The following is a 24,010-nucleotide window of genomic DNA, read 5'->3' on the forward strand; positions in this document are numbered from 1 at the left end:
ATATAAATTGAAATTGGACATTTTTTTCTGGGTACTTTTCTAAATAAAAAACATACTCACACCACAATAATTGGTTCTTTTTCTAAACAACAAATTCATATGCATCATAATAACTAGAATACTAAAAATACCTAATATTAGAGTTTGTTTTTAAGGGTATATATATCCTCGGTTCGGTTTATTTTGACGATCAGAACCAATACTTTTTGGTTTGCTCCAAATACAATCCAAGTAATCCAATTTTATACTAAAAAAATCAAACCAAACTAGTGGATCGCTTTGGATTAGTTTGGTTTTTGGTTGCACTCCTATTTTAGGGTACAAAGTTTTTTAGTCTAGGTTCGTTAAGTTTGTGGTTTGTTTAACATGAAATTATGAAGTATGAGTTTAAGCTATCTATTATTTTTAATTGTTTGTATTATACAATTGTATGTTAAATATCCTACTTTATAAAGAGATAAAAAGACTCGTTCCACCAAATTTGAAAATATATTCGATTTTAAGTTACGTTATTCTCCGTCTATTTGGTCCTTTTGGATGTACTAATATTAGTTTTTTTTTTTATTTTTTTTTATTTTTTTTTATTTTATTTTAAACTCATGTATCAATACCATTGAACAAGCATATATATGAAAGATTAGGGTTTAGAGTTTAGAGAATCAATTTAGGTCAGGTTCATCTACAATTTTGGTTTATTAAAACAAGTTTGGGTTAGGGGCATAAATTGTAGGCCATTTTCTTGCATATAGACTTATTTTGTTTGAACATGATTTTTTTTTTCAAAAACATGTACTTATTGCAAATTTATCATTGAAGTAGAACATGTTCAGATCTCCTAGGAAATAGAGCATGCTAATGTTTTTAACCTGTGATCTTAATTTAACAAAACTTGAAATAGAGCATGTTTGGATTATTTAAGGAAAAATGTTAATAGAAAAGTTATTTTAGTTTAAACACATTTTATAAACAATCGTCTAAAATATAAATATTCATGTCTTTGGTTACATTTTGTCGGAAGTATTTTACAAAGTTTATTTTATTTGTTATACATTCATATGGTTTTATTATTGTCAATAATTTTGAATTTATATTTAAAAACACTTTCACTAGTCTATTTAACAAAGAACACTTAATTTTGGATTATTGGAAATAAATTTGAGTCAATTGGTGGAGATAAGTGTTTAACTAAGATAGCTTTATATTTATGTATAGGAGGAGAGTAAATTTGAGTTAATACGATTAGCCCATCCCTCTCACACCTTCTCTCAAACTCTCTCCTACCTCACGCAACAAGGAAACGCAGGTTAGTCGTGCCCCTGTCCGCCGGCCACTAGTCTCCGGCCAGTCCTCACGTCGTCTTCCGACTGCCTACGTTGCCGCCGCGTGGGTCTGACGGCGGTTAGCCTCTCTCTATCTTCCGTCGACCACAGCCGTTGCCGTTAGTCTTTCGCGGGATTCTTGGTTTTGGGTAAGATTTGGTATTTTATGGGTTTTTCTTGGATATTCTTAAGTATCCACTAAGATTTTGGCCTAAATTTGATTTACCCATAATGTTTGGATTTTAGATTGAAGATTTTGAGGACGTTAGCTTGCTGTCCAGCAAGTGTTAAGGACCGAATTGGTTGATTTTTGGTTAATATCGGATTTGGAACCCTTTTGGATTAAGAATAATCGCTGTAAATTGGGTTTATAATTCCTATTTGTGGTCTACGCATAGATTGGAATTTTTGGTTGATGTTTTGAAGTGGTTTTGGATTAAGGTAAGTTGTTTGAAGTTTTGTAAAGTTAAATTTGTGTTTTGGACTTAGGCCCTAAAGTTTGGAGTTAAGTTTAATTATGGTCTGTGTTAGGGGATTTGATCCAAGATTACTCAAAGTCGAGAAGAAGATAAATTGTTTGTTATTCAGGCTCGATTTCGTGGTAAGTAACATTACTAAGTTTAAAATATTATTTTTGGCTCTGCCAAATAGTTTAAAGAAAAGCTCGCATGAAACGTTTTCATGCAAGCTTCTGCTTGTGCTTAGTCTAGTTGATTTACCTTTTATAGTTTAGTTAGTGTTATGAGCTTGCCGTTAATTTATCCTGTTGTTATTTGTCTTAACTTTGGGGTTGGAAATTTAATGTTGGAGTTGTTAATGTTGTTTTGAAGTTGAGTTGTCCTTAATGGCTTATGAAAGTGATCATTTCCTAAGTTAAGTTTGGATCACATTGGTTCTTTCAGCTGACCTATTTAATGTTATAAGTGTTGAATTTTTAGTCTCGTTTAGGTTCTTTGATCAAAGATTAGAATGTTAGTTTTTTTTAATTGTCCTGATATTGAACCTGGGATAGTTAGGTATGAGGATTCTTTTGAGGTTATAAGTTTATGTAACAATAATTGTAGTATATTGTATATTCTATGAATTTTTGAACCCAAAATGTTGCAGCCCTAGGTGGTTTCTTTGTGAAATTATTTGAAGTACATGCAAGTTTATTTGGAAATGATTAGAAATGAAAAGAAGTCTGACCTACTAACTGAAGTCAGCTTATTTAGGAATTGAAATTGATGTTATCCTAGAATGCTTCTTTCTTTGTCCATCTGCTATACTCAGTAGAAGCTATCTATTTTATATTTTTCTTTCCACTTCTAAATGTTTCATTAGACTACATGCTTAATATTTTTTTTGTAAGATCTTTTCCCTTCTGAATTTGGCTCTATTGTTTCCAGTCTTGGTATTGCATATTAATGCTACAATCTACTAAGGTTTTTTTATTTTCCCCTTCCTATTTGGTGGATATTTCAGATGAGCCTTGCAACTAATTCTCCAGCTCACTCATCAAGCAGTGATGATTTTGCTGCGTTTCTTGATGTAGCTCTAGATTCCCATTCGTCTGATTCATCACCCTATGAAAAGGCCGAGGGTGACAATAATGCCGAAAGTGAGAGGTACAATTAATTTTTAAAATTAATAAACTTCCATTGTTCTTTGAAGTTAATAATGCCTAAAGACAGTGGTTTTAGGTTTTCATTTTTGGTCAATCCAATGTTTTTATTACTTCAATCGAGAATTAGATGGAAAGTATTTTGTAGTTGTTTGGCTCTCTTTTGAAGCCTCATATAGATAAAGATATGATATAAGTGTCAGCGGAAATAAGGCTTCTAGAGGTTTAAGACAAGGGGATCCCCTATCCCCCTTCTTCTTGTTTTTAATTGTTGTGGATGTTTTAAGCCGTCTCATCTCTAGGGGTGTGGAGGGGAATATTATTGAGCCTTTTATGGTTTGAAAGAGGAAGCACTGGCTCATCTCCAGTTTGCTGATGATACAATGCTATTCTGCTCTGGCAATGAGGATTTTTTTTATCCTAATCATATGGTGGGGTTTTTCAAATCCATGTATGGACTAAAAATCATTAGGAGCAAGTGCAAAATTTTGGATATTAATTGCGATCAAGATAAGCTTAAGAGATGGACGGAGATGATTGGTTGTGAGGTTGGTTCCTTCCCCTCTTCATACCTTGACCTTCCTTTCGGGGGAAACCCGAAGGCCATCTCATTTGGGACTCCATTTCTGAGAAGATTCATAAGAGGCTTGCCTCATGGAAGAAAAGCTTCTTCTCTAAAGTTGTTAGACTTACTTTGATCAAGTCAACGCTGAGTAATGTTCCCATTTATTATTTCTCTTTGTTTCGTGCTTCAAGCGTGGTTTGTAAGAATCTGGAGAAGTACATGAGAAACTTTCTTTTGGGGGGGGGGGGGGGGGGGGCGTGAATGAATGAAAGGGATCTCACCTTGTTAGCTGGGAGGTGGTTGAGCACCCCTGAACCAAAAGAGGGCCAGAGATTAGTAATTTAAGGCTTCGCAACAATGTCCTGCTGGTTAAGTGGCTTTGGCGTTTTGTCCTTGAACCCGAATCTTTATGGCATAGAATCACCGAGAGTAAGTATGGTACCTATCCTTTTGATTGGGTGGCTAAGGGGGTTAAAGGTACACACTGGAGTTCTCGGAAAGATATTGCACTTGAGCTTCCCTCCTCTAGTCCATTTTGTTGTAGGGGATGGTAGGGGTACATATTTTTGGGAAGATCAGTGGGTGGGGGATAGACCCCTCTGCTATGCGTTTTCTTGTCTTTATCATTTGTCTTCCTTTAAAAATCATACCATCTTTGATTTGTTGGTCAGATCAGAAAGCTTCGTGTCCTTTTCTTTTGGGTCCATCCTCATTTATCCAATAGGGAAATGATGAAGACAACCTCTTTTCTATCTTTGTTGGAAGAGTGCAGCTTTAGGGAGGGGAGAAGGGACATTTGTGTCTAGAGCCTTGACCTTTTGAAAGGCTTTTCTTGCAAATCTTTCTTTATTTGATTATTGATCCCACCCCTGCTAGAGAGTCGGTTTTTGACGTGGTTTGGAGGATTAAGATACCTAAGAAAGTTAAGTTCTTTACCTAGCAAGTGTTGTTGGGTTAGGTGAATACCATGGCTAGGCTTGTTAGGAAGAGGACATCGTTAACGGGTCCTTTTTGTTGTACTTTGTTTCGAAAGGCGAAGGAAGACCTGGATCACCTCTTGTGGTGCTATTCGTATGCGAGATCTATGTGGAGTTATTTCTTGCAGGAGTTTGATGTGTAGATTGCTAGCTAGAGGGATATTTTCACGATTATTGGGGAGTTTCTCCATTCGTCTTTTAGAGAGAGAGATGCTGCTTTTTGTGGTTTGTTGGAGTCTGTGCTATTTTGTGGGATATTTGGGAGGAAAGGAATGATAGGGTGTTCAGGGGTAGGTATAGGAACCCTAGTGAAGTTTGGTCCTCGGTGAGATTTCATATTTCTTTGTGGGCTTCGATTTTGGATCTTTTTTTGTAATTACTCTTTAGGACACATCTTACTTAGTTGGAACCCCTTTCTGTAGAAGGATTGTTTTGTGGGTTGGTTTTTTTTACACCCTTGTATTCTCTCTCTTTGTTTTTTCAATGAAAGTTATTAATTTTATAAAAAAATGATTAAGATTTAAGAGCGATGAGTTCCTTTTTCAATTTCTGGACAGTGTTCTTTTTTTTTTTTTTTAAAAAAAGATTATGGTTGGTATTGTACGACTATGACATTTGAAAATGCTTATTAAAATAGGATTTCATGATTGGTTTAACGTTTCAGGTTTACCCATCTGACTTTCTTGTGATAATTTTATAGCAATTTGTAGATTCTAAGCTTCTAAATTCCAAACTTTCAGTCATTCATCTTAAAAGATTTTTTTTTTTAAGAAGCCAAATTTCCAAGAAGAATGAAAGAATAAGAGCAAACTGCAAAGCAGCACAAAAAAGAGAAAAGAATATAAAATTGAAAATTAGACATTTACAGCAATCATAATTATTTAAACTCTCAGGTAATGAGTTTATCTGTCATTTAGTTTCACTTTCATATAATTATTTTCTTTTATAGATATCGTAGTTCATGAAAGTTTTTATCAGTTACCTTGTGTGTAATTATTATTTTGTATTAAAAGTCTAAATCTATGGTAAACAGGATGCTGCTATCCAATAAGAGTCATTTGTGATTTCTGTGTTTGTAATTTGTATTATTTTTCCTTTTGCATGAATAACAGCATTGAGTCATGGCAAGTGGCGACTATCATTTCTGCACATAATAACGAGGGTTTGTAGGATTGCTTATAAGTTATAACCATATAACTAAATTGTGGTAGTTTATTGTCATTTTATCTATTCAACATGTCATGTATTTTTTATTCATTTCATTCAATTTTTTAGGATAAAGCGCCGTAAGGTGGAGAAACTGGAAAACTCAGAGGAGGATATTCTGTATGGAGTTGAAGAGCAAAGTTCAGGTAAGTTAAACTGTTTGTACTAACCCCTTTTGTTGCCCATCTTTTACTCTTGCTCTACCCCTTTCAATGTTGCCAATTTGTGGCTGCGACCTGTACTATATACAGTTTATACTGTACTACTTCCTTACTTATTAGACAGCTATACGACGTGCTTGCTGTGTCTGTCCTTTTTTTCCTCCCACTCTACATATTCATAGAGCATTTCCGTTGCTAATCTTCTGTTACACATTGTGTGTTTGGTGGTTGCCTCCTCTTCCCTTCTTATATGCGAATCTGATTGGAGGTTTGTCACCCTTTTTTGTCCATCTTTTTTGAATTTTATGAGCTTCTTTAAGAACCATATCAAGTTGGCCCCAAAATGATCTATATATAAACACTCCCTGTTATTGTTATTGAGTAAGACAGTCTTCCCTAGAAACTATGAAATCTCAAAGGGAAGGGAAGGATACCTACATCCCTGTATAACCAAAAGTGAAATAACATATTCTCTGGCTTTATGTTCAAATTGATCCGAACACTAGTGGATAAAAAATAAAGAACAGGACGGGAATTGTTCTTTATATGATACTTGTGGCAATCTTTGGTCTAAACAAAAATAGTCATTTTTAGTTTCTTCGAAAACTAAGAATTACGAAGATGCTAGATGGATATGCACCTGAAATTTTGTGGTATCTGATTTCATGAACTATTTCAGTTCAACGATCCTCTGCTCACCATATATCCTTTATTTTGGTTTCTTTCTTCCCCTACCAATGTAACCTATTCAGTCTTGTGTAATTGTAACTTATTAATATAGAAATATAAAAGCCTTCATGTTGAAGCAAGTATTTGACTCCTTGTATTCGTGCGTTGGTATTTCTCTAATTGCTGAATTCTTCTGTTTTGAAAATAATAATCTATTACAGAAGCAATATCAAAGCAACAATTATGCAGTCATCCTGGTTCATTTGGAAATATGTGTATCATATGTGGGCAAAGGTTGGATGAGGAATCTGGCGTGACATTTGGGTATATACATAAGGTAAGTTTTCTTTATATGAATATCTAATTATCTTCTTTTCTTTGTTACCAATTACCATGTATAGAATGTTTGGCTGGGATGGGGGTGGGGGGTGGGTTAGAAGGAACTCAGGTGGTCTGGGAGTTTACAAAGTGGGCACCATTTAGAAATGATGTCAACTTGGTTTTAAATGCCTTTTCCTTTTTCTTTACTAATTTTTATAAAAAATGTTAATAATTAACAAACAAAACTAGTATTAATTATTTTTAATACTTGATAAAAAAAAAAACTAGTATTTTAAATAATTAATAAAAAGCTAGTATTTTAAATAATTAATAAAAAATTATCTTTAATAAGTGTGTGTGTGTATATATATATATATGATTTCTTAAAAAAGAAATAATGTCTCCAACATGTCGTCTCCTACAATTTAGAAATTGGCGTGTCGCCATGTCGTGTCGTGTCGTGTTGCGTGTCTTGTGTCCGTGTCCGTGCTTCCTAGGTGGGAGGGGTGGGTCCTATGGGTATGGAGGGCGGTCCCTAACCCTCTCCGTTTTTTAATTCTGCCCCTTTTTTAGGTTGTGCCTAACCTTACAGACCGGTTTTATTCCTTGGGAGTTCTTTGCTGAATGCTGTTGTTAATGGGAGAGGAGGGGGACTTCTTTTGTGTAGGGTTGGTGGAGTGGAGATCTTTATTTCTTTTCTAGCCCCTTGAGTTTTCCTCCTGCAAATAAGGGAAGAATTGATGGGAAATTGGGATTCCAGTCAGTCTGCTCTTGCCTCAGTAGGTATTCAGGCGATTAGTCCTGGTTCCTTCAATGGTCTTGGGACTCTAAAGAAAGGGTGTTTCTAGGAAAAAGAAAGACGGGAGGGAGGAAAGAAACTCGAAAGAGAGAAAGATAATGGAATAATTCCATGTAGTTTGACATGTTCATTCTTTTCAATATATATTCATTCACTGTTGTCAAAATAGATACTAGCTTGGATTTCAACTTACCATGATTGGAGAAGCATCTTCATTTATATATGCTTCTTTGATCAATATACTATCAGTTTCTTTAAAAAAAAAAAAAAAAAAAAAAAAAGAAAATAGTGGAACAATCCCTTGTAGTTTGAGATGTTCTGTTAATATATATGTATGTATACATATATGTGTGTATATATATATTTTCCTTCAGTTATTTTTGTTCAATGTTGACAAAATAGACACTAGCTATGGATTTTAACTTAGCATGGCTAGAGAAATACCAGTAACTTGTAGTTTGCTAGTATATCAAACTATGTGCTAAATATATGGCCCATCTGATAATCTTGTAGGGACTCAGACTAAATAATGATGAAATTAATCGGCTGCGTAACATAGACATGAAGAGCTTATTGCTGCATAAAAAGCTTATCCTGGTTCTTGATCTGGATCACACACTATTAAACTCAACTCAACTAGGGCATTTGACACCTGAAGAGGAGTATTTAAGGAGTCAAACAGATTCTCTAGATGGTACATTGTCCTCTCATCCGTACATAGTTCTACTTTCTAAAGTAATTTCGATATGGTGTTGACTGTTATTTCATTCCCATCGTGATTTTGCTTTCACCATTGCTCTTTTCTGTTTGCTGTGTTCTTTTTTCTTCCTTTTATATATATGAAACACATAAGTACATTCCCCTAATCCTAAGCTTTTGTATTTGCTGTTTTAAATTATTTGCACCTTGAGCAGCTACGACAAACAGTTTTCTTTTATTTAAAATTAAATACTTTAAATTCAGCATGGACAAATTTGCAACATGGAGTTCAATAGTTTTGTGAATTCAATTCAAATTTGGATTTTTTTTTGTAAAGTATATTGAGGAGGGGCTCTTTGTTAGTAATTCTTAATCTTTTGGGACGTTGGAATTACTTTGAAACTTTTCAAATATCAAGAAACATTAAGAAAAGGTTGGGATAATTTCTTTTGCTAAACTAGTAAAAGGGAGAAATTTAGATTTTGGCGTGTCCTATATATATATATATATATATATATATTAAATATCCGTGAGTGTCCGGGCTAGCTCACACTCGACTAATCATAGGAAAACTCGCTTGTTCCAACGATATTTGGGAGTCAAGGAAACTCATAGGATATTAAATCCTAGGCAGGTGTCTTTTCACTATATGGAAGAATGCTATCTTTTATTTTATTTCTTTAGGAAAATAAAGGTCGTGTGAATTCAAACTTGGGTCAGTTTATTTTATTTTTTTGCTATGGGTTTCTGCTGTGATAAAAACTGAAATTTGAATCAATCAGTATAAGCACTTTATAAGCATAACTTATGGGACTATCTCTACAAGTACATCTTGACTCGGAGATGTCTCTAAAGGGGTGTTTGAGGCAAAGGTTGGAGTTGTGAAGTTTGCAGAGTAATTTAGTTTGGTATTAATAAAACACAAAATTGATGTTTTTTTAATTGTGGGACCTACAAACTCTTTAGGCCAAACAATGAGTGGAGCACTCTCTCCAACTCCAATTCCTTTGCCAAACACCCCTTAAGAGATTGGTAAGAGTTTGAGTTTGAGTTTGAATGGCCCGTTTTGGGATGAGGGCCCTGACACAGATTTCCTTATACGAATTTTGTAACGTGCATCTTGACCATTTTTTCCCTTGCCCTCGTGGACCATGAAATAAATTGCCCCTTTTTTTGGGTCTTAACTGTTCAGTAGTGTTTAATTTAAATTTTGCTTGCTTTCTTATATGATGTCAAGTAATTAATCTTAAAAATTTGGCTTAATTATCTAAGCTTCCTACGAATTCCTGATGTTGGTGTTTTTGATGCTATGGTAAAAATTTTGAATAGATGTCACGAAAGGAAGCCTTTTCCTATTGAACTCTGTTCATACAATGACAAAATTGAGGCCATTTGTCCATTCATTTTTGAAAGAAGCTAATCAACTGTTCGAAATGTATATATACACTATGGGGGAGCGAGCATATGCCTTCGAAATGGCAAAGTTGCTGGACCCCAAGAAGGAGTACTTTAATGGAAAAGTTATTTCTCGGGATGATGGCACTCAAAAGCATCAAAAAGGTCTTGATGTGGTGCTGGGTCAGGAAAGTGCTGTTCTGATCCTCGATGATACTGAAAATGTAAGTGCATCTAGAATTAGCCGATACTTCTGTACACTTGATCTATTGTTGCTGCCTAGTTATCAACTTATGATAATTAAATGAGTATGTAACCGTGAGATTCCCATCATGCATTGAAAGAGGCCGATAAATTGCATAATGCATTCAGTGAAAAAAATATGTTCTTCCACATTTGAGAGAAGGTTTAAATACATTTGATAGATAAGAAGATTATGTCATGCAAAGGAAGGATCGTAATTCTTAATGTTAATGCAGCATGTTGGTTCCCCAACTCCAAAAGTTATTTTATTATCCTCTTAGTTTATTATTTATTATAGTTGGGGATGTTTTCTGTAATCTCTAGTTTCTCTTTCTTTATAATTATTTTTTTTGAGGAATCTCCCTCCGTTACTCTTGTGGATTATTCAATGCAACATGGTTCTCTTATTAAACAATAGAATCTTGTAATGGGATTGCCTGTGAATGTTTACTTAGTGAGTGTCTTAGTTCATCAAGAAAAATGTCTCATTAGACTGGTTTTCTATTCTTTGCGATTCAGTCTTAGATGTTGAATTGGGATATTTTTGTCAGGGTCTTTGAACGTTGATTTTGTCATTTTTGGGTTGCTGAACTACCTATTCTTCATACACATATGGAGCTAAACATTATCAATTCTTATGATAGGCATGGCCAAAACATAAAAAAAACTTGATATTGATGGAGAGATATCACTTTTTTGCTTCAAGTTGTCACCAATTTGGCTTCAATTGTAAATCTCTATCTGAGTTGAAGAGTGACGAGAGTGAAACTGATGGGGCACTGGCAACCATCCTGAAAGTTCTGAAGCAAGTCCATAGTGTATTCTTTAACGTATGTCCCTCTCTCTCTATTGTTACATTTTTGTTTTCAATTTTTTACCTCAATCTCACTGTTAGGATTTCTTCTGTAGGAATTATCGGATGATTTGGTTGACAGAGATGTGAGGCAGGTAAAAGTTTGTTCCCTCCTGGAAGTTCGATGATCTAAAATCTTCTAGTAATGACTATTAACTATAATTTCTACTTGATTCCTATATTTTTGTCCTTGACTTGATCAAATTCGAATTTCAGCTCCGGACATTTTCATTATGTAATTGTTCACAAATAAACATTAGTTATATTACAAGTTTGTGGATTTATTAGACGAAAAGTTGAAAGTTGTAGCTCTTATCAGACAAAAGTTTATTTATGTCTAATAGGTTAATTAATTTTAAATTTAATTTAATTCATTTTAAAATTAATTTAATTTTAATTTTATTATTTTTTTAATATCAAAGTACTAATAGACATAAAATTGAAAACTTTCCTGAGATGGAAATTCAATGTCATGATGGTATCATATCGTGGACTTAATTTTGAAATTGCCTTCATCTAAACAGATACTGAAGACAGTTCGGAGCAAAGTTCTCGAGGGATGCAAAGTCGTCTTCAGCCGGGTCTTTCCTACCAAATTTCAGGCTGATAACCATCACCTATGGAAGATGGTAGAGCAGTTGGGAGGCACTTGCTCGACCGAACTCGACCAATCTGTGACACATGTGGTCTCAATGGATGCTGGAACGGAGAAGTCACGTTGGGCTTTGAAAGAGGAGAAGTTTCTGGTCCATCCACGGTGGATAGAAGCATCGAACTACTTCTGGAAACGGCAATCGGAAGAAAACTTTCCCGTTGAGCAAACCAAGAAACAATGACAGTTTCTCTCTTAGAGTAGTCCCGCATTCCTCTTAAATGGAGCTTGCATTTGTTGGGGGATTACTTGCTGTGCTGTTAGTGTTTCCCCAATATATTACTTACGGACTCACCTTCTTTGTAGGTCAGCATCTCATTTTTGAAGTATCCCCTATTATCAACTTCAAGGGTTGATTGAAAGAAGATAGATGTGTAGATGCATTTTGTTGTAATTTTGGGTAACCATCTTGAGTTGGGCTTAATCATAGGGGTGTTATTTTTGGCTTTGATTCTTTTTTTTAATAAATAATCCAAGCCTTAACATCTATGGTTCTGTATGTATTTGTAATTCCTCTGATGTATTTGTCTCAGATCAAAGATAACAATATTTGATAAGTTTCATGAGTGAATCTAGAATTACATTTTGGAAAGGGAGAACTATGGGTAGGTTACATTCACATCTATGAACTTTCAATTTGATCAATTAAATCCCTTGTAGTTTGTTAATGGTTGCAACCAATTCCTTTTATTAAATTGTTTTTATTTATGAATATTTGTGATTTCTCTCTCCTTCCTCTTCATCTTCTCTCTTTCTCATCTCCATCTCTCTATCACATTACCACAATATTTTGCGCATCAATTGAGTGATTGGGAGAAATGAGAGAACTTTGGAGTAAAAATCTATAATTTGGATGGAAAAATTTTATCCAGATTAAGTTTTTGGGCCATTCAGCCATCCAAATAGAACTTGGTGAACCCACAAATTAGTTCCATATACAAATTCCATACAAGAAGATTGCAAAAAAATTCTGAGAACTGGCTGCAGCGCAATGAATGAAAATGGACAAAAAGTAAAATGAAACTTTGCCAATAATCCAAACTAAAAAAAAAATCATCTTTCTTCGGTCAGCAGAATGGTCAAGACTATGGCTACTTCACCTTTAAGCGCAGTGCTCGGATTGCCTTCTCCGTACATTGAGATAAAGAGGAATAAAGACTTCCACTTGGGATTCTCTTCTAATTTTCATCTATTAAGTTAAACCCTTTTTTCTTTCCAAGCTAAATGGAGAGAACTCCATTTTAACATAGAAATAGCTCCCAGTGGCAACGACATCAGATGTGGGTGTGAATGGAGAGAAAGGGCTAAGATATCCCCTGATTTCTTGGAGAGCAAAGGGGTTCATGAAACTAAGGTTCTACTTTCAGAGATGAGAATGAGAAAGGATGAAGGAGGGAGAAAAGAGAACAAGAGAGAGGAGGGAGAAACCTCAAATATTCACAAATAAAAACTAGTTTAATAAAAGGAGCTGATTTGCAAACATTATCAAATCACAGGGGATTAATTGATCAAATTGAAAGTTATTGTAACCAACCCTATAGTTTAAAGGGTGGTTTGTGTAATTTTTCCTTTTGAAAATAATGGGGTTAGATTTTCTTATGTATATATTGTTTTGATTCTCAATTTAGTACCATATACATAGTCTTTGCTACTAGTTGTGTTTTTTTAACAAATTGATATGTGACCCCTAATCTTTTGTACCTTCGTGGGTAAGAATTTAGGATGTGTTTGATCCAAGGAATTGAAAAGTAGGAGTTGAAAAATAGGAGCTGTGAACACCATTCCTTAAGGACCTACGACAATGAAGTAGAAAGGGGGGGCATAGGGAAGTTGCGGGCAAATAAACTACATAGCAGACAATTTGTAGAGGATTAATGTAATCTTCTTCTTGTAGATCCTTGTTTCAACAAGAGAGGGCTCTCGGATCAAGGAGTACGCATAGAAAGAGGTATTTTATGATGCGGCGGTGGAATCTTTTGATGATTTCGTGAAGCACCTGAAATGACATTCCTTTATTGGGTAGAAGGGTTAAAGCATGGAAGCTTTTATTTTAATCATGGATGGCATGATTTTCGAAGTTCTACGTACTTTCTTTTTAATGAAGACCTATAAGATCTCTCACATTCCGACTGGCTTGATGCCAAAAGTATGGACTATTTTGATATGATTGACCTTTGTGTATTTCTGTCATAATTTGTTTATCCCAAGGAGTATGTGGGTCTCACCACTAGAAAACATCAATTTTATATCTTATCAACTCTTTATAGTGTGGGCCTTAGGAGTTTGCAAATCTCTAGATATTACAATATATGTATTATTGATATTTTATTTCTGCTTTTCCGCGTGCTATGCATGCGACCTCATTGATGAATTTAAGAGAGGATTTTCTCCTTTATGAAATAAGATGAATTCATTTCCTCTCAACTACTGCAATATGGTATCAGAGAATTGATTTTTCTCTCACCCTTCCCGCGTTTTCTCCTTCATCTTTTCTTTTCATTCATCATGACAAACCCTAACAATGAATATTCACTGATCGATGCTCAGTTCAATCCTTTTCATCTTCATCATTCTTATGGTCCAATTATGGTTCTTGTTAATCAACCATGGAACAAGCAACTATGAATCATGGACAGAGCAATGATGATTGCTTTATCTGCCAAAAATAAGGGAGGATTTGTTGATGGAACAATCACAAAACCAAAACCTGAAGAATGAAGTTTGTCTACAGCCTGGAAATGCAACAACAATATAATCACTTCATGGATCTTAAATTTCATTTGCAAAGAAATTTCCACAAGTATTGTTTACTTTGGATATGCAAAATCAGTTTAGGATAAACTTAAGGATCGATTCAAACTGTCCACATGTTTATCAACTTTGGAAGGAATTAGTCACTACGAATCAAGGTACACTCTCCGTTGAAGTATATTATACCAAATTGAAAATGATTTGGCAAAACTTGTGTGATTATCGACCTGTTGAAGAATGTTCATGTAGAAGAATTAAGAAATCACTCGAACATTACTTTAGAATTCGTAATGATTTTTCTAATGGGACTAAATGAGTCGTATGCTAGTCTAAGACTTCAAATTCTACTTTTGGAAATGGCAGTCGTATGCTAGTCTGTCTCTCCGTTAAGAGTGAACACTGATCCTGATGTGAATTTTCTAGAATCCTTATCAATCTGAAAATCAGAGTCCGTGAATCCCGTAAGGATAAAATCCTTAGAACCATACACGAGCATGTTGTCCCTCGTTCTCCATAGATACTTGAGGATATTTTTAACAGCGGTCTAGTGATTCAATCATGGATTGAATTAATATCTACTGACTATCCTTACTGCATAGCAGATGTTAGGTCTAGTACATAACATCGCATACATCAGGCTACCCACAACCGATGCATAGGGGATCCATCTCATTTCCTCAACCTCTTGAGGTATCTTAGGATATTGTTCCTTAGACAATGTTACGCTATGCATGAAAGGTAATAAGCCCCTCTTGGAGTTCTGCATTGAATACTTGACAAGCATCTTGTCAATATACGACACTTGAGACAAAGCTGCCATTTTGTTCTTTCGATCTCAAAAGATCTGAATACCCAGAACAAACTGAGTCTCTCCCAAATCTTTCATTTTGAATTAGGTCGCTAGCCAGTTTTTAACCTTACAAAAGTAGGATATCATCTACATATAATACTAGAAAAACTACTGAACTGTTGATGATCTTCTTGTATACACAAGGCTCATCAGCGTTTTGATCAGAGCTATAAGATTTGATCGCAGTATCAAACCTTATGCTCTAAGATCGAGAAACTTGCTTCAGTCCATAAATGGACCGATTAAGCTTGAAAACCTTTTACTCTTGACCTCGGGTTATGAATCCCTCGGACTACTCCATGTAAATGGTTTCGTCAAGATTGTCATTTAGAAAAGCAATCTTGACGTACATCTACCAAATCTCATAGTCATAGTATGAGGCAATAGACATGAGTATTCTGATAGATTTAAGCATGGCAACAGGTAAGAAAGTCTCCTCATAGTCAACTCCCTCAACCTGGGTATAATCCTTTGCCACTAATCTAGCCTTGAAGGTTTGCACCTTCCCATCAGCATCCCGTTTCCTCTTGTAGATCCATTTACAACCTATAGGTTAACCCTATCAGGATGATCTACAAGATCCCATATAGAATTGAAGTACATAGACTCCATTTCGAGATCCATCGATTTGATCCATTCATCTTTGTCAATATCCTCCATCGCCTTCTTGTAAGAGAATGGATTCTCAACTTTACCATCAGCTACCATAGCCAGGATTTCTGTTAAACCCATATAGCGAACAGGTGGGTTCACAACCCTCTTACTACGTCGAGGTTCCCTCAATACTTGAAGTGGATTTGACCTACTGGATAATTCTACTTCAACAACTCTTGTTGAGGTACTAGGTTCTTCAATAACTCTTGTTGAAGATTCAGTAGTTTCTTTGAAAATTTCATTCAACACAATCTTACTTTGGGGCTTATGTTACCTTATGTGGTATTCTTCAAGAAAAGTAGTATTTGTCCATACAAACACTTTTATTTTCTTTAGGATCGAAGAAGTAACCACTTCTCATTCCTTTGGAGTAGCCTACAAATAGGCACAATTTCAAACGTGGTCCTAATTTCTTAGGATTAGCCTCAAGCACGTGTGCTAGGCAACCTTAGATTATGAAATGGCGTAAGCTAGATTTACATCTATTCCATAATTCCAAAGTTGTTCTAGCAACACTCTTAGATAGAATAAAGTTCAGGATGTATGCTGCAGTCTCTACTGCATAACCCCAAAATGAGTCAAGTAAGGAAGTGTAACTCATCATTGATCGAACTATGTCCAACAGGGTTCAATTACTCCTTTCTAATACACATTCTGCTGATTTGTACCAGGTGCAGAGAGTTGGGATACTATTCCATGTTCTATCAAATAGTTCTGGAATGTTAAATCCATAAACTCTCCACCTCGATCAGATCGAAATGTTTTAATTGTTCTGTTTAATACATTTTCAACTACAACCTTGAATTCTTTGAACTTTTCAAAAGATTTAGACTTATGTTGCATTAAATAAACGTACGTATATCTTGAATAATCATCAGTAAATGTGATGAAATATTCATAACCTCCTTTTGCTTTGACATTCATCGAACCATAGTGAAAGAGTTAAACAACATGCAGCGGAAGTATCAAGGATCCATAAGCATTCTAATTCACTAATTTTGGCAAAAACTAAAGCATGCTCTTCTAAAAAAGTGGGTTTTCAGAACATACCTTTGATGAACTCTCCAAGAAAATGTCTGTTCAGCTACTATCTTCACTTGATATCAATGTGAACAACCTTAAAGCCTTCCCTACTATGCTCTTGGAGCTTTAAGGATTGGGATTCAAGAACAACTTGAAGATGTGAAGAAACAAAAAAAAAAAAAAAAAAAAAAACTCACAGCAGCCCGACTGAAGAAGATAACTTCTTTTTCAGAAAATTTTCTCTCAAATTCTGTATTCTCTTATTCTCCAACAACTCCACTCTTCTTTATATATAATAGATGAACATGCAAAGAGATGGAGCGCATGGCTTGCAGCTCATGCTTGGAGAATCAAAATAGAGAAGATAATGCATTTTGTGTGAGCATAAAGATGATGGTAATGGAGAAAATCCTCCATTTTGTGCAACATGCAAACGAATTTCCATTTTCTTTTTAAAACATAAAATGACTTTAACCATTTTAATTCAAAATTTTATTTTCTTAAATTAATTTCATAAATTAATTTAAAAAATTAATTAATTTAATATCAAATATTAAATTAATTTTTTACACAATAATCATCTTTATATATTTAAATCATATTTAAATATATATTCTCTTGTTCCGTTTAATTTGAACGTTTCAAATTAATTTCTCAAGCTACTCAAAGCTTATCCATTTACAAGCTAGTAGGGAGACCTCGCGAACCTACAGATCATGAGTTCTAACGATTCGAGATTAATCAGCTAAATTCATTAATCCGATCTAACCCCCATTCATTAACTAATAGGACACTCCACTATAGCCCATAGTTGAACTCGCCTCAATGTAGATATATTATGTCCACTTAATAACCATAATCAGTAAGTCGATCCTTCAGAGGTTGTTCGTAATCACAGCTAGGTCATAAATACCGTTTTACTCCTGTGACTACATCTTGTTCCTTAAGTTCTTACTGATCCTCTAATGAATAATTCTGATTCATAATCTGTATGAATCAAATCCTTTCTCTATCATGAGAAGGCGAGGTCACGATTGTTCAAGACCTGGAGTCAGTACTTAAGAGAACAACTCATCTGCTAACCCTAAATTGGGTAGAAGTGAATTCCATCTTGTAAGGCTATGTCCCCAGCTATTCATCCGGTCTTATCCCCAAAATGGTAAGCTTATTGAGTACTGCTGTTGGACTACTCTCACCATTTGCAGATAAAAGAATAATCCCAAACAAACAGGAGTTCATAGCTAGCTTAGGATTATGATCGAGTTAACCTAGGTTATATAATAAATGAAATAGTCAGTTTTAACAGTAAACGGTCGTTATAAAGAAAAGTGACTATTTTCGTGGTCCAGTCTATATGAAAACTCATTACATAGGATGCCCACACTCTCATGTCTTAGCATGAACGATTTGTGAATCACATTGTTTGTAGCACCTTATAACATCTTGTAATAACTTCGGAGTGGGCCGCATCCAATAGTGTTACCAGGATGAGATATCCAATTTCATCCATATACTTGTTAGACCATTTATGCTATATACTGTCAACTTGATCCTGTTTATGTCACTACATAAAGTCACAATATTCAGAATATAGCCAAGGATGCGTTTACTGGATTTTCATAATAAGATGCAAAATCAACAAGTCATTGTTATTTATAAAATAGAATGTTGAACACGAATTGTGAGTTCTAGGACATTTCCAACAATTTCCCACTTGGAGTAAAACTCCAGTGAGAACAAATATATACAATATAATGTTGAGATACATAATGGGAAAAATACAATAAACTGGGGCATCTACAATACCATAGACATTCTCCCACTTGCCCTAGATTACACTACTCGGAGTCCTAGTCCCACTAGGTGGCCCTCGAAAACTTTAACGGAGAGGGCCTTGGTGAATGGATCAGTAAGGTTGTCTTCAGAGGCTATCTTTGTGACGAGCACATCTCCATTGTGTACAATCTTCCGGATGAGATGTACTTTCGTTCAATTTATTTTCCACGCTTGTGACTCTTGGGTTCCTTTGAGTTAGCAACTACACCATTGTTGTCACAATACAGTGTGATAGGTAGGTGCATATTTGGAACGACTTCCAAATCAGCTAAGAATTTGCATAGCCATATTGCTTCCTTATCAGCTTCGCATGCAACCACGTATTCCGCTTCCATGTTGGAGTCAGTAATACAACTTTGCTTGATGCTTCTCTAAACTATAGCTCCCTTGTTAAGAGTGAAAACTGATCTTGAAGTAGATTTCCTGGAATCTACTTTAGTCTGAAAATCAGAATCAGTGTATCCCGTAAAAATAAAATCCTTAGGTCCATACACAAGCATATAGTCCCTCGTTCTCTTAAGATACTTGAGGATATTTTTACAGCGGTCCAATGACAATGTCTAGGATTAGATTGGAACCTGCTGACGATTTCAACTGCAAAACATATGTCGGGACGTGTACACAACATGGTGTACATCAAACTCCCAACTGTAGAAGCATATGGAATTCTGTTCATCTCCTTAACCTTTTGAGGTGTCTTAGGACATTGTTCCTTCGACAAATGAATTCCATGCCTGAAAGGTAATAAAACTTTCTTGAAATTTTATATATTATACCTTGACAACATCTTGTCAATATAAGATGCTTGAGATAGTGCTAATGTTCTATTCTTTCGATCTCGAAAGATCTGTATTCCTAGAACATATTGAGCATCACCCAAATATTTCATTTGGAACTGTGATGCTAAACATCTCTTTACGTCTGCAAGAAAGCTTGTCTCATTCCCAATGAGCAAGATATCATCAACATACAGAACTAAGAATGCTACAGTTTTGTTGACTATCTTCTTGTATACACAAGGTTCATTAACGTTCTGTTCAAAGTCATAAGATTTGATCGAAGTGTCAAATCTTATATTCCAGGATCTGCACATTTGTTTCAATCCATAAATTGGTCGATTAAGCTTACAGAATTTTTGTTCCTGTCTTATTTTGACGAACCCCTCTGGTTGAGACATAAAAATACTTTCATCAAGATAGCCATTCAAAAAAGCTGTCTTGACATTCATTCGCCATATTTCATAGTCATAGTATGATGCAATGACAAGAAGTATTCTTATTGATTTAATCATGGCAATAGGAGAAAAAGTTTCTTCATAATCAACTTCTTCTCTTTGGGTAAAACCCTTTGCAATGAGCCTGGCTTTATAGGTCTATACCTTGCCAGTTTGGTCTCGTTTTCTCTTGTAGATTCACTTACAACCTATAGATGTAATGCCTTGTGGTTGATCTACAAGTTCCCAGACTGAGTTGAAGTACATAGACTCCATTTCATCGTCCATGGCTTTTATCCATTGTTCCTTATCAACATCTTCCATTGCCTTCTTAAAGGTTAATGGATCCTCTAAACCATCATCTTGTATGATGTTTTGAGTTTCTGTTAAACCCATGTAGCGTTCAGGTTGTTGAATAACCCAACCCACTACGACGAGGCATCCCCAACTTTTGGGATGGACGTGACGGGACAACAATCGTTGTTGATGGACCAGCTTGATCAACAACTCTCATTGATTTTTCTGTAGTATCTTTAGAAAGTTTTTGCAATATTAGTTTACTGCGAGGTAGGTGATTCTCAATATGATCCTCTTCCAAGAAAGTTGCATTTGTCGATACAAACACTTTATCTTCTTGAGAATCATAAAAGTATCCTTCTTTTGTTTCCATGGGATATTCTTCAAAAGGCATAATTTCGAATGTGTTTCCAATTTTTTAGGGTTTTGTACCAACACGTGTGCTGGACAACCCCAGATGCAGAAATGACGTAAACTTGCTTTGCGTCATTTCCACAATTGATATGGTATTTTTGAAACACTTTTGGATGGAACAACATTCATAATATAAACTGCAGTCTGTACTGCATATCCCCAAAAAGATTGAGGTAATTGAGCATAACTCATCATAGACCGAACCATGTCCAACAAGGTTCAATTTCTCCTTTCTCCAACACCATTTTATTGTGGTGTTCCAGGTGCTGTGAGTTGGGATTGAATTCCATGATCTACTAGATAGTTCTGGAATTTCAAATCCATATACTCACCATCTCGATCAGATCGAAGTATTTTAATTCTTTTACTCAATAATTTTCACTCTTAGCCTTAAATTCTTTGAACTTTTCAAGAGTTTCAAACTTGTGACTGATTAAGTCGCCAATAAAACTGACAAAGTACTGATATCCTCCCCGTGCTTTAACATTCATCGGACCACAAAGGTCTGAATGTATAAGTTCAAGAGGTTTTGTGGCACGAAGACCTTTGTCAGAAGAAGATCTTTTCGTCCTTTTACCCTCAAGACATGATTTGCATGAAGGTAGGGAACTGTTTTCTAACTGATTTAGATGACTATTTTTTTACCAATCTCTCAATCCTGTTGAGATTAATGTGACCAAGCCTGAGGTGCCAAGGATAGGCGTTAGGAGAAATTTTCCGCTTTTTATTATGAGTTTCAGCTATTTTAAATATCTCTATTTTAAAATAGCTTTTGCTTCCGTTGGTTGTAATATGTATAAGTTATTTGCAAGTCTAGCAGAAGAAATATGAACACCTCTTGAATAAACAAACACTTCATTATATTCAAAAGATACACTGCACATATTCTCTAAAAGACAAGAAATGGAGATCAGATTCCTTTTCATCTTAGGTACAAAGAACACATTCTTGAGTAAGATAAAAGAATCTTCAAAAAACAACTTCACATCTCCCACTGATTCAGTTGAAATGAATTCACCTGTGCCCACCTTGAAAGTCATCTCATATTCAAAAAGTCTTTTCCAAGAACTAGTTTCCTGTAGAAAAGTACAAACATGATTACCGGCGCCTGAATCTAATATCCAGGTAAGGTGAGAATTTTACACTATACATGTTTCAACAACTAGTAAATCATATTTACCTTGTTTATTTTTTTCTGCTTTCTTTTCAGCCAGATATTTTGGGCAATTACGCTTCCAATGCCCAACCTCTTCACAATGGAAACATTTTCCCTTGAGAGTTTTGTTTTTTGTTTTTCTTCGCAACGGTTTTCTTTTTCCCTTTTTCTTTCTTTTTCATCTGTACGATTTTATCTTCAGAAGAAGATTAAGGACCAACTTTCTTATCATCAACGGGTTTCGTACCAGACGTAGACCCTTTATAAAAAATTTTCGGTTTAGAAATAACATTTATTTCCTTTTCCTTGAGTTTCATCATCGATTGATAAGTTTGCAATTCATTCAACAATGTCGTTAAGTTATAAGTGATTTTGTTCATGACAAAATTTGTCCTGAACGGCAGATAGCTCTCAGGAAGAGATTCTAGTATCATGCTCACTTGACTTGTTTCGTCTATCATAGCCCCGTGAACCTCTACGATGTTAAAATGGACCATCATGTCGAGAACATGTTCTCTCACGTTGGTCCCATCTTTTATACGTGTCACATACACATATTTGATAGCTTCTTGTCTAACAGACGATGACAGCTGCCTGAACATCTCCTGTAATGGTGTCATGATCTCATAGCTGTGGGCATGACCTCATGTTTCTTGTTGAGTACATCATATATACTCGCCAAGATATAGGCCCGAGATTTTTTGTTCTCCCTTACCCACCTATCATAAACATCCCGAACATTTTGGGTCGTCGTTGAACTGGGAACTAGAGAACACTTCTCCATTAACACAAACCTCAAGTCATCTACTACTAATGTTGTATTGATATTTGATTTCCAATTCGAGTAACCCTTTCCATTAAATTTTTCAGAAGCAAGTAGTTGTATAATCGAGTTCGACATTGCTGAAACATTTTAAACAAATTCTATTGAAATATGCATCTAAATCCATTTTAGCAAGTACCCAATAAATGTTTATTTATTTGCAATGATACTTAAGTGATTTAGAACAAGTGCTATCGTGGAGCAGTTGAGAATTCCTTCACAGAAGTAAGAAAATTCTTGACCAAATACTATTATCTAGAATAACTCATCCCAATAGTTCTTTTGGTTATCGTTTTCGGTCAAGATCTTTATTAACACTTGGTAATTCTTGTAAGTGTGACCCGCCATTTTCAGATCTTATAGAACAGTATGAATATGCCTCCGAGAGAGATAACAATATCCAAGACGGAACTATAAGACCCTATTCATTTTACTGAAGCTTGGGTTGTTCCGAATCTTATGTTACAACTTTTCGTAGGGATCGCCGCTGTCAACGACTAGCTAGTGTCGCATAAAAACGACAGCAGGCGCATCATAGGAATCTCACAGTTCAAACTAATGGAGGAGACCGTAGCACAATGTTGACACATTTCCTTCACCCACTTACTATGAACCACTTCCCTCATTCACCTTGTTATTGACCTATGCAAACACTTTCCGTATGGAGCAGTCGAGGTAAAATTGACAAGAAGGCAAGCATGGATCTCACGTGTGAACTCTTGAGGACGTGAGAGTTAATAACTATATATCAAATATATTGTTAATCTCCCACTGAAGTGTTCTAAATGTTTGGGTAATTTACTTATGCATGACGGCTAATTTCATAGAACCTAAGTCTAAGTGGTTTATCCAAATATAACTCTTATAATTGGATTAAACCTACAATGTCTAGGCGATAAACCATTTTATTACCTCACATTGCTCACGGAAGCTCATAAAATTAGTTAACAACTCTCATTTGTTCGGTCATAATCCCCAGGTAGGAGGTGTTCCGTAAACTGTCAACTTAAGTACCTCAAACCTTAGACAAGTTTATGAACCGATATGAGTTTGTAACCGTTTTTTATAAGGCAACAATCTATTTTAACGATTAAAATTAGTTGTTAACCTAAGTGAGCATGCAACTGTTCTTTATGGATTTTAAACGTCTAACCAATTTTATAACAACTTACAAAATTTAGACATGCTTAACATCCACAACATTCAACAAAGGTATCTAATATAACTATTATATTAAACATAACCCTAACATGCATACTATATATTATAACAATTATATCATACTGTCAATGCATGTAACATGCTTCCTACAGTGGGGTTTTGAATCTACATGACATACTATATGCATATATATGAATTTATTTAATTATCACATACTTCTCATGCATAAAAAATTAAATACTAACTGTTATGGTTTTCGTTTTGGCATAAACAAGCAAACAGATAGCTAACTATTACAAACAGCTTTATAACCATCTTTCAGCTGCTTGAACCGCTCCAAATCGAACCCAAAACAACTTGAATCGGGCTG

General features: G+C 35.2%; 1 protein-coding gene across 3 annotated transcripts; it reads left to right on the forward strand.

The window, feature by feature from the left end:
• The first annotated feature begins 1,216 nt into the window (after window positions 1–1,216).
• On the forward strand, window positions 1,217–12,130 carry LOC120079965 (RNA polymerase II C-terminal domain phosphatase-like 4). 3 transcript variants are annotated; one of them, XM_039034453.1, is made up of 11 exons: window positions 1,217–1,468; window positions 1,566–1,760; window positions 1,851–1,920; window positions 2,784–2,926; window positions 5,740–5,816; window positions 6,722–6,837; window positions 8,134–8,314; window positions 9,649–9,938; window positions 10,602–10,787; window positions 10,867–10,905; window positions 11,335–12,130. In XM_039034453.1, exons 4-11 carry the CDS (start codon window positions 2,784–2,786, stop codon window positions 11,644–11,646), a joined length of 1,344 nt encoding a protein of 447 aa, XP_038890381.1. In that variant the 5' UTR covers window positions 1,217–1,468; window positions 1,566–1,760; window positions 1,851–1,920; the 3' UTR covers window positions 11,647–12,130. The 3 variants fall into 3 exon arrangements, with proteins under 3 accessions (XP_038890381.1, XP_038890382.1, XP_038890383.1); XM_039034454.1 differs by lacking the exons at window positions 1,566–1,760; window positions 1,851–1,920 and having other exon boundaries at window positions 1,218–1,468; XM_039034455.1 differs by lacking the exons at window positions 1,217–1,468; window positions 1,566–1,760; window positions 1,851–1,920 and adding an exon at window positions 5,577–5,626 and having other exon boundaries at window positions 2,788–2,926.
• The last annotated feature ends 11,880 nt before the right edge of the window (window positions 12,131–24,010 follow it).

Source organism: Benincasa hispida, chromosome 6 (assembly GCF_009727055.1).
Source record: "Benincasa hispida cultivar B227 chromosome 6, ASM972705v1, whole genome shotgun sequence".
Taxonomy (NCBI): domain Eukaryota; kingdom Viridiplantae; phylum Streptophyta; class Magnoliopsida; order Cucurbitales; family Cucurbitaceae; genus Benincasa; species Benincasa hispida.

Bases quoted from the DNA above. Each gene is read 5' to 3' on its own strand.
- LOC120079965 (XM_039034453.1), top strand. From the start codon at position 2,784: ATGAGCCTTGCAACTAATTCTCCAGCTCACTCATCAAGCAGTGATGAT. The intron at 9,939-10,601 runs GTAAGTGCATCT...TTCTTATGATAG, and splicing joins TCCTCGATGATACTGAAAAT to GCATGGCCAAAACATAAAAA. The intron at 10,788-10,866 runs GTATGTCCCTCT...TTTCTTCTGTAG, and splicing joins TCCATAGTGTATTCTTTAAC to GAATTATCGGATGATTTGGT.